Source organism: Engystomops pustulosus, chromosome 8, assembly GCF_040894005.1.
Source record: "Engystomops pustulosus chromosome 8, aEngPut4.maternal, whole genome shotgun sequence".
Lineage (NCBI taxonomy): Eukaryota > Metazoa > Chordata > Amphibia > Anura > Leptodactylidae > Engystomops > Engystomops pustulosus.
The window spans coordinates 45,374,249-45,385,700 of record NC_092418.1 but is presented as its reverse complement, the minus strand read 5'-3'; the positions used below and the strand labels follow the sequence as shown (position 1 = coordinate 45,385,700).

The following is an 11,452-nucleotide window of genomic DNA, read 5'->3' as shown; positions in this document are numbered from 1 at the left end:
TAGGGGAGGGTTTATACTGTTTTGATACAGGAAAGGGGTGGGTGTGTGGGTGTAATACCTTTGGTAATTATATCATGTAGGGAAGATTCTTGGGGGAATTGTGTTGGCATCTGCCAGTCTGATATTGTAGACCTTTTCTATAAATGTTTTTAGCCTGGAAAACAGCTTTGAGCTAAGCTGAGTGTTTCCACCGTTTAGGGCTACATTCCCACAATGTATGCTCGCCGTACCGTAGTACGGCGGGCATACATCGGCCCCGGGGAGAGGAGCAAGGGATGAGCGCTGCTCACCCCCGCCCCTCTCCACAGAGTAACAAAGGGCCCGGTGCTATATTCCGTTGAAAGATAGGACATGTAATAAAATTTAATTTTTAATGCCTTTACTCTAAACGGGGTTGCGCCAGAGCAAAGTCCACTTTTTCTTTTTTACTGCCCGGAAAGAACGGAGTCCATCTTCTTCCTCTTGGGTAACCTGCATTTCAAATTACCGGAGATTTCACTGCCGGCGAGGACTTGGCAGCACCCTATATGCATCTTACAGCATTGTGTCTGCATGCACAACCATCGAAGGTGAGCACATTATTGTACCTATCGAGAACACCTATTCTCCCACGTTTATTTGCATCAGGAAGTGCCTGTGTTAGCACCCGTCCAGCAAACGCGCAACCACAACCAGGTTTGGCGCTAGCGGTCAGACTACGTAAGTGGTGGTGAACTCACCCTGCAACGTCCCTGGGGGCTAAGGCCCTGCCTAAAGCAGATAAACTGCCCTGATAAGGGCGAACCCACTATCAGGAACCTAACTGACGGTCCCTGAGTGTCCCTGGCAGCTGCTGGATGGTGGAGCGGACAGGTAACGGAAATACAGGTATAGACCAGTGTTCACACTGGCGCACAGAAACCAACACAAGACTGAACAGGTAACCGGAATGCAGGAATAGACCAGTGTTCACACTGGTACAAAGAATACAAACGCAGGACTGAACAGGAAACCGGAATACAGGAATAGACCAGTGTTCACACTGGTGCACAGAATACAAACAGAGGACTGAGACAGGGACAGATATATGCAGGTCTTCAGGCAGATAATCACAGGTCAGATACAGATACAGACAGGCTATACACAGGTAAGGTCAAGATCAAGGTCAAGCGGGTAATATACAGATCAGGTACAGATACAGGCAGACAAACAGAAACAGGTAAATCTGAACTAGATACACAGGTAAGACAAGACTCAAATAAACCAGCACGACTGATGGATACAGGTACAAGCGGGATATACACAGGTCAGGTCAGGTCAGGTCAAGATCAAGCAAGATATACACAGGTCAGACTAAAAATAACCAGCAAGGTAAGATGGGAATGGGCAGGTATATAAAGCCGTTCCCGGACACGCCTCCAGCAGCACACTCGGGGAACTGTCCATCAGGATAGTAACCCTTGCTGGGCAGGACAGAAATGCAAGGAGCAGGGTGTGGCTCAGTTAATCCAAACACAAGAATTAAGCCACAGTTCACACACAAATAACGCCTCTATTCCGCCAACTGCAGATAGAGCGACGTTCAGGCACGGACGTTACAGTATGTCTTTCTTCTCTTCATTATATAATCAAAGATATTAATCTCCAATGGGTCTACAAAGAATGTCCCAAACCTTCTTCTATTTTCTCACATTGTTATTATTCCAGGATCATCCTGTAAACCCCTTTGGTATAGCCCATTGGCTGCAAAATATAATTTGTATAGTACAAAGAATTGTGATGTTCAAGTGAGATAAATAAACTATCCAACTCTTTATCCCCAAATTTATATTTATATTTCTTTTGTGCACATTTCAATAAAATCCATAGAAAATATCAATTTCACAGTAAAAGCTTTGTATATCTGTGCCCCAGCCTTGCACATGTTACCATTTAATGCCATATTTATTAAACATAATGAATTTGTGGCTTTTTCTGAATAAAAGGAAGCCTCCGGATGATTTCACACTGCAATAAAACTGTGTGGGAACTCAGTCTGATGGTTAGAGCAATTGATAGCTAAGTGTGTGTCCATGCAAGGCAGATATGCTGATGATAGTCTTTCCTCTATCGATGTCTTTTGTATACTAAACATATAAAATCTGCAGTCCACTCTATGTGTGTGTTAAGATTAATACCATAAAAATCATTCCTTGCAATGCAGAAGATATTTTAGATGCACGTTCAGTACAAATATACATAATTCTGGATATATGGTACCCAAGTGCCAATTTGTTTGTAAATATTTAAGTAAAAGTATTGTGATCAAGTTAAATATGAGTGAGGATATAATTTCCTTCTATCCAAAGAAGCAAAAGTAAAATATTAGTAGACTACATCATAGCTAGCTACGTGCTGTATTGTGCATCCTGTGGTTAGTGTATGGGGAGATAAAGAGATAGGTCACTATATCAGTCAGTATGGATCCATGACCTCTTGTTTTTTGTTGTTTTTTTGTTTCAGAGATAAGACTAAGGGTGTAGCACAGAGTTAGCCAATGGCAATAGGTTTAGTTATTGTTTCCGAATTTCCATTTCCCTTTAAAAGTGCAGCACAAAATCTCTGCTGCAGGGACTGTCCAGTTCATCTGCACTAACCTGAGCCAACCATGACTTTCTCCGAAGCTGAGAAGGCTGCCATCACCTCCATCGCGGCCAAAATTGCTGGCCATGCTGATGACATTGGAGCAGAGGCTCTGGAAAGGTAACGTTAACTTCTACTTCCTTTATTTATATACTTATAACGAAGGCATCATAGTATAGCACCTCCATATTAACTTACAATGCCTAAAAGTATGTAGTTATATTTTATAGTGTAATATATATTGATTATACCTTTTTTTTTCCTGCAGGCTGTTCCTAAGCTTCCCTCAGACCAAAACCTACTTCAGCCACTTTGACCTGAGCCATGACTCCAAGGATCTCCATAACCATGGTGGAAAGATTGTAAAAGCCATTGGTAACGCTGCCCATCACTTGGGTGACCTTGATCATGCCCTGTCTGCCCTCAGCGACCTGCATGCCCACAAACTCAGGGTTGACCCTGGAAACTTTAGAGTAAGTGATGCAATTACAGAATAAGGTATCAAACCTGAGAAAAATCTGAGTGATTGTCCATAGCAATCAATGAAGTATCTGCTGTTTTTCCATAAAATTTGCAATTGGCTTGGTTGATATGGACAACTTCTCAAGTTTTCTTTTAATGTTTCCCTATTTTCAAAAATAAAATAAGTATAATATTTTCTAGACATGAATCCAAAATAAACATTAAGCATAATAGGAAAATTATTAATACTATAAAAACATAAAAATCATGAAACTATAGATAATTAATAATGCTACAAGTATCTATTTCTGGCAATTCTGATGTATATATTAGTTGTACAGAGTAATAAATTTGCCAGTTTTCATTATAATTAAGGAGTATGTATATAATTTATAATGATTTGATGTCACTTGATTACTAATTACAATGTATTTCTCTTGTAGCTGCTGTCCCACTCCATCCAGGTGACTCTGGCCGTCCACTTCCCTAAGGAATTCAATGCTGTGGCTCAGGCTGCCTGGGACAAGTTCCTCGCTGCTGTGTCCTCCGTCCTGGTGTCCAAGTACAGATAAACTGGGCCTAAGAGCAATAATTGAATTACTGGTTGTAAACATGTTGTAACCAGTTCTTAATAAAATTGCTTCCTCAGTTTATGGTTTTCTGTGTTGATTGCTTTGAATTAAAATAAATAAAAATAAGGAAAAGTATTAAAAAAAACAAATAATAAGATCTCTTCAAAATTGTAAATCAAGGCAGTGGATCCTTTTATTCACCCAAAAGCAATGTTTCCGTTCCTTGATTCACTATTTTGAAGTGCCAAGTCCTCTTGTATGACTACACAATGTGGGGATGGGGGGGGGGGGGGGACAATAAGTGACATTATTTTTTTAGAGCATAAAATAATTGGTCACTATATTTTACGGGCACATTAATAGGGCATTATAATATTGCTTGGGTACAAAAGACGCTTCATAACTTTACACAGGAGGTCACCGTTATTGAAGGGGTCAAAAAGACAATGGCCTGACCACCAGAGTTGGTGATTACTCTATGTGGTTAGGGCACTGGGTTGGCAATATACCTTGTATGGAGTCCATGGGGGGTATACTATTTTGACATTTTAGTATGTGGCGGGACTTTGGGGTTAATTACTTTGCGTATAGAGGCCATAGCTCTGGGTGATTATACTATATAGAAAAGCTTCTGGGGTCATTTTAATGTGTTTTTCTCTGCCAATCTTATATTGTGCACCTATTTTATTGATATATCAATCAATAAATATATACTTTTTTTTAGATTGGAAAACCCTTTTAAGCTAACCTTTGTATTTCCAAACTTGAAAGTTGAAAATAAAGGGGTATTCCAGGAATCAGCATAATTCATATACAAATGAGCCAGTAAAATATATAACTAATATGTAATTAGTTGCTATTTAAAATTTTGCTACCCTTAGCAGAAAAATGCTGTTTATATACACAGTAATGAAAAATTAAAATGCTACTGGCCCTTTAATCAGTCCATTAATTTCCTCCACTTGGAGAAGACACAGGACAAAAGATGGCCGCTTGTCACATGTCCACATCACATGGCCTGCACCTGCCTGGGCAGGTCATGTGATCTTCACTATGTTTGGCTGTAGTCGGTTGGTTGCAGGGCATCCAGTATGGCCAGTGTTTTGGTGATGTGCCATGATGGCAGTTATATTTACAAATTTGCCACTGGCAAACTAGATTACCCATATCCAGACACACTATTGTGTGTTTAAAATGTAACTTTTATTTTTGTATTTATTAATAAAGCCAAAATTAATGGCAAATTAAGGTGCTTGGTACTCAAGCTACTGTGGTGATTAAAAACACAGTGTCACACAAACTCTTAGGTATGGCCAGGCTGAATAGACTACTAATGTGTCTGTTAGAGTGCTGTCAATGGTTATTATATTTGTGGCTGTGCTGGATGAGTCAATGCAGGGTGTCCCTTTATGGTTATTGTCACTCACTCCTGTGTCAGTGTAGGTACCAATTTAATATCACAGTCCCAACATTTCTGATGTGGCTAAAATTATTATCTGGTTATAGTAAGTGGTGGCCTCACTGACACATATGTGGGAGATATTGCAACTGTAGGGCTTGTTGCAACAAGTGACCTCTGCGCTGGCTCAGTTTTCTGTTTCAGATTGTATAGATTGTGTATACACTGGGGGCTACTCATGATGCTGTGCTACTATCGTGCTAAGAATCACAGCTGCAGACTCTTTCGAAATATCACATCATTCGCACGATGGTGCTAGAATAGGCAGATCAGAGTAGCGCTGTCTACTCCCAAGTCTCAGATTTAGCACACTTTTCAGACTCTCACAGCTCACATTATCATTTGACACAGTAGCACACATTCACACATATAACCCTAATAGGATCGATTGTTTTAGTTCTGGCTAACTGGAGAGTGGTGCGCTGCTAGTTAAAATTGCTACATTAGCCCCCCGACATGTTTCGCCAGGTATACTGGCTTCATCAGGGGTCTGGGCTAATAATGAGCCCAGACCCCAATTTTAACTAGCAGTGCACCACTCTCTAGTTAGCCAGAGCTAAAACTATTGATCCTATTATATAGGGTTATATGTGTGAATGTGTGCAACTGTGACACTGTGTTTTTAATCACCACAGTAGTTTGAGTACCAAGCCCTTAAATTTGCCATTAATTTTGGCTTTATTACTAAATACAAAAATAAAAGTTACATTTTAAACACACAATCTGTCTGGATATGGGAAATCTAGTTTGCCAGTGGCAAATTTGTAAATATTACTGAGTTTCGCATCCCTGCCGACACATAAGGTCCTTTTGTCTTTGTATAGATGATGGCAGTTACACATCATTACTATGGTAACAGAGCAGGACAGTCTGTTACATCTGAACTAAAGGATAATGGGACTTGTATTTTCCAGTGGCGGCCATCTTAGTTATAACTTCACCTACTTTAGAGAGGCCATAAAAATTTGTGAATCATAAAATTAAACCATTTTGTAACTAATGACATTGAGTTTTGTTATATTAATTTATTTCATATTCCCGGAATACTCCTTTAAATAAAGTATAACAAGACTATGCATAGCATTATGTTAAACTGAATATATCCTAAATGTTGTTTTGAATTGAAAGGAGAAAGATGGGTGTAAAAAATGTGTATTTGATAAAGTACAATGCTGCATTTCCTCTAACTTTTTTAGCATGACAGCTTACTTTCTCCATATAATAGGGCTGATATATCATCCATTACATGACCGTCTTCTAACTTTCACGGCATTTAAAATATTTACCTTACTATTTCTGGCGCAGAGGGCTTCGGGTAACCTGCTGCATTCACCATTCATTTGGAATGGTTTTTGCCATGAGGATTCCTAGGAGAATGTTGTGGTGGAAGGCTTTTCTTTATGCCTCCTCTGCATTGCCCTTACGTTCATTTACTTTATTATATATTTATTATAAATATGTCAGACTTTCTATTCCTTTTCAATTTCTTTCTAAAGATTATTAATTATCATATCAACAACCATAACAATATGGCTGATGATATGATGCATATTGATTTGATGCATATTTCGGTGCATTTAAATCTTCCTCACTATAAATAGAATGATGTGAACCATAGTCTTGTATACAATGTGTCTATATGTTTGTTATGGTCTTGCAGCACTGTTATTACAGGATTTCAGTAAAGTGGGATTTTTACAGTTTCCTTGCAAAACCTTGACACTAAAATCCTCCCAGTTATCACAAATTCAATCAAAGATACTACTCAAATCTGTCTAATTTGTCCAAGGGTCAACCAAGAATGTTCAAAATCTTGTCTCTTTTCCTCACATCTATTAATTCAAGAATCATTAAATAAACCCATTTGATTTAGCCCTGAAAAGTATAACTTGTTTACTACAAAGAATTATATCTCCTTATTTACTTCTCTGTGCGACACTGTAGTGAATTGAATGAATTATCAAACACTTTATTTCCAAATGTTTATCATATTAATATCATTTTATCTATTTACCTTTCTAAGTGACATTGAGATAGATGAATTATATAACGCTTTATCCCTAAAATTCAGATTTAGATTTCTTCACCATCAATGCTTTGTATATATGTGATGCAGCCTTGCTTACGTTAACATTTTTAAAATTAAGTTTAACAAAGAAATATCAATGACAGCCCATTATTAGTATTACTGACACTGATACATGAGTTTTTCACTACATTCTTGGGAGATATTGCTGATGAAGAGGATCTAGTTGGTAAAAGTTCCATCCTGTGTGTTGAGGTAGTTTTGGTCTACTACTAATACGTATGTTATAGATATATCCCAAGAGTCCATCACATTTGATACAAGTGTAAGTTGTGCTGACATAAGCAATTTTTGAATTTTGTCAAAGCATTAAATACATACAATAGTACAACAGCGTTTTAGTTGCTTTTTTGTTTCTGGTTACTTATTGAGTAGTAAAAACAGAAGACCCAGACGGGTATGGGTTCACATTCAGGGATAAGGGGGCAAGGGTTGGCAAGCTGTGGGTGCTTGCAGATCAGCCTTTGTCAGAGAATTAGCTTTTTGGTTATAAGTGGAAGTATGTTCTATTAATCCAATGAACTTGTTGAGAATTTGGCAAAAGTTGTATTTTGGTAAGCCAGTGTTTTCTCGTACGCACAAGTCGTGTTCATTTGGTTAATAACTTCATTGATATGAGGGGATTCTTTTTCTTTTCAGTGTCTAGTAGTTACTACTTTGGTGGACATTAGAAGGTGTGTGATTATGGAAAATGCAGAGGCCCCGAGCTGCTGGTTGGCCCACATAAAGCTGTACACAATGAATCCATGTAGGTGATGGGGGGGCTGTATCTAATGAATCCCTAGGGTGTGAGGGGGGCTTATAAAAAATAACCATGATGAGGCTGTTTGGTATAAATGGAATTTTTAATGCTGCCACGTGAGTTCACTGCAAAGGGGTCTACTGAGTGTCACCCAGGAGCCTACTGAAACCTGGAGCCGACCCTGACAATACCCCACTGTTCAACAGAATGTTTTTTAGTTTACTCAACCAGAACTTCGGACTGGGCTTGAAAATTTAGAATTAAAGCTGAACAAAACTATGAGGACACCCTATTATCTTACCATTTTATGTAATATTAACAACAAATGATACATTTGTGGCTCTCTCGCAATAAAAGGAAGTTCCAGAATGCTTTCACACTGCAATAAAACTGTGTGTGAAATCAGTCAAAGGATGGACGATTGATGCAAAATATTGAACAAAATGTTATATGAATATCACATTATGGGTCCATACAAGACAAATATGCTGTTGTTTTTCCTTCCACCTTCAATGCATTTTGCTACAAAAAATCTTTACTGAAAATTGACTGGCAATACAAATTTTAGTCCGCCTTATGTCATTTAATGCTATGGATTTACCATGAAGTTCATTCCTTACAAGGCAATAGAAATATGCAAGTTCAGCATAAGTATTCAGTTTGACAAAATACAATAATATTAAATTTCAATGAGGGGCATTAGTTTTCCAAAATACTTTATGTATATTGCATTTATGGTAAGTAAAAGAATTGTGATTATGTTAAATATATGTAAGCATTTAACCCCTTTAATTCCTTAAAAACTTAATGTATGGAGTATGGAGAGGATTCCTGGACTGAGCCCTCTCCATACCATATGTTTTCTGTATATAGCATCTGAGATCGGTACTTGCATGTATATGTTCTGTTAAATGTATGTGTGCTATCTTGGCAAGGATAATAGCATAAACCCATACATGAGGCCTAACACCAGCAGCAGAAAACTGAAAAGATCTGGTGTTATAAAGCAGACCAATGACCAAATACTCAATATAAAATACATACAAAAATATTGGTATCTATTAAAAATACTAAAAAGCACAACTTCATATACTATGCATGCATACAAATCCAAACCACCAGAAAATATAGATGGCTGAGAACCCTCCCACGTTAGGGCCCAGGTCAAGACCAATCTGAATACACTGGCAATAGGTACACAGTATAATGCATATAGTAAAGTGTAAAAAAAATTATCAGTATCACCACTGTGCATGTTGCCAAGGGGAGCCGCCAGCTCCTCTTAGGAAGAATTGCTCCCCCCCCACCCCCATGGCATCTTCTGGCAGTGATAATCCATTGCTATGACAGCTTGTTTGTAATGGGTTGTCTACAACAGACTGATATAACCTTCCATATACTTCAGTATAAGGCACGAGCAATCTGACCTCATACGATGAAAGACCTGAAAAACAGTAAAAAAATAAGGTGAAAAAAGTGAAAATAAAAAATTTAAGTTGAAATCACTCCCTTTCCCTAGAACTGAATACATAAACAAATATAATCCTGAAAATATTAGGTATCACCACATCCCAAAAGTCCCAATCTATCAAGATATATAACCGCTTACTATTATTATCAATAGCTTTTACAGTCCCTAAAAGGTAGTAATGAAATTGTCAGTTCATATACCATAGTATGAAAAAGTTTAAGCAGCAGAATTTGGTAAAAATAAGATACTTTTTTGTAGAAAAGGTTAAAAAAATGTAAAAATCTATTAAAACATAGTAAAACCTATATACATTTGCTTTTCCCGGGACCAAAAGATTAAATGGAAGGACTCATTTGTAGTGCACAATGAGAGCCTTAAAAGCCAAGCCCCTCAAAAAAATGGTGCAAATTGGGGGTTATTTCCTTCTATCCAGAGAACCAACCATATGGTATAATATAGTATTACTAGACTACATCATAGCTAGCTACGTGTTGTATTGTGCATACTGTGGTTAGTGTATGGGGAGATAAAGAGATAGGTCACTATATCAGTCAGTATGGATCCATGACCTTTTGTTTTTTGTTGTATTTTGTCATACAGATAAGAGTAAGGGTGTAGTACAGAGTTAGCCAATGGCAATAGGTTTAGTTATTGTTTCCAAAGTCCCATTTCCCTTTAAAAGGGCACCACAAAATCTCTGCTGCAGGGACTGTCCAGTTCATCTGCACTAACCTGAGCCAACCATGACTTTCTCCGAAGCTGAGAAGGCTGCCATCACCTCCATCGCGGCCAAGATTGCTGGCCATGCTGATGACATTGGAGCAGAGGCTCTGGAAAGGTAACATCAACTTCTACTTCCTTTGTTTATATACTTATAATGATTGTATCATTGTATAGCACCTCCATATTAACTTACAATGCCCTATATGTTATGAAAGGTACACTTTATACTGCGAGCATCCTCCATCAATCCATATATGCTGTTTACTAATAATAGAAATTCATCATAGATTTGTTTTTCCTGCAGGCTGTTCCTGAGCTTCCCTCAGACCAAAACCTACTTCAGCCACTTTGACCTGAGCCATGACTCCAAGGATCTCCATAACCATGGTGGAAAGATTGTGAATGCTATTGGTAACGCTGCCCATCACTTGGGTGACCTTGATCATGCCCTGTCCGCCCTCAGCGACCTGCATGCCCACAAACTCAGGGTTGACCCTGGAAACTTTAGAGTAAGTGATTCATTTAAAATATAGAACAATTTATCAGAATTAGGTAGAATATAAAACATTGTGACACATAGCTATGAATGAAGTTTCTGCTGTCTTTTTTCCAGAAGTTGACTAAAAGTTGCAATTGGCTTGGTTGATATGACCACCTTCTCCACTTATCTAGTCTATTTTTTTTAAATGTGCCCCTACATCCAAAGTGAATAAAAAGTATGTTGTGTCTGATTCTGACAATTGTGTAATTTACAGAGTTAATATTTAGTATAATAGTAGAGAATAGGCCCATATTTACTACGGTATAATTAAGAAGTAAATGTATAACATTTATATTGATTGGATGTCACCTTGATTACTAATAACAATGTATTTCTCTTGTAGCTGCTGTCCCACTCCATCCAGGTGACTCTGGCCGTCCACTTCCCCAAGGAATTCAATGCTGTGGCTCAGGCTGCCTGGGACAAGTTCCTCGCTGCTGTGTCCTCCGTCCTGGTGTCCAAGTACAGATAAACTGGGCCTAAGAGCCATAACTGTATTACTGGTTGTTAACATGTCGTAACCAGTTCTTAATAAAACTGCTTCATCACTTTATGGTTTTGTGCATTAATTACTATGAATTAAAATAAATAAGGAAAAAGTAGTAAAAATAACAAGATCACTCCAAAATTGTAAATCAAGGCAGTGGATCCTTCTATTCACCTAAATAAGATGTTTCAGTTCCTTGATTCACTATCTTGGAGAGCCAAGTCCTCTTGTTAGATTATATAAGAAGAGGGATTCTTTTTATAGAAGATGCCCGGTATACATATGATTTGTTAAAACTGGCCCTTAAA

General features: G+C 38.0%; 2 protein-coding genes across 2 annotated transcripts; both read left to right on the top strand.

The window, feature by feature from the left end:
* Positions 1 to 2,563: 2,563 nt before the first annotated feature.
* On the top strand, positions 2,564 to 3,714 carry LOC140076221 (hemoglobin subunit alpha-5-like). The gene is made up of 3 exons (XM_072122733.1): positions 2,564 to 2,721; positions 2,870 to 3,074; positions 3,507 to 3,714. The coding sequence occupies exons 1-3, from the start codon at positions 2,627 to 2,629 to the stop codon at positions 3,633 to 3,635; spliced, it is 429 nt and encodes a 142-aa protein (XP_071978834.1). The 5' UTR covers positions 2,564 to 2,626; the 3' UTR covers positions 3,636 to 3,714.
* Positions 3,715 to 10,072: 6,358 nt separating this feature from the next.
* Positions 10,073 to 11,210, top strand: LOC140076220 (hemoglobin subunit alpha-5-like). Its single transcript, XM_072122732.1, has 3 exons — positions 10,073 to 10,231; positions 10,421 to 10,625; positions 11,001 to 11,210. The coding sequence occupies exons 1-3, from the start codon at positions 10,137 to 10,139 to the stop codon at positions 11,127 to 11,129; spliced, it is 429 nt and encodes a 142-aa protein (XP_071978833.1). The 5' UTR covers positions 10,073 to 10,136; the 3' UTR covers positions 11,130 to 11,210.
* The last annotated feature ends 242 nt before the right edge of the window (positions 11,211 to 11,452 follow it).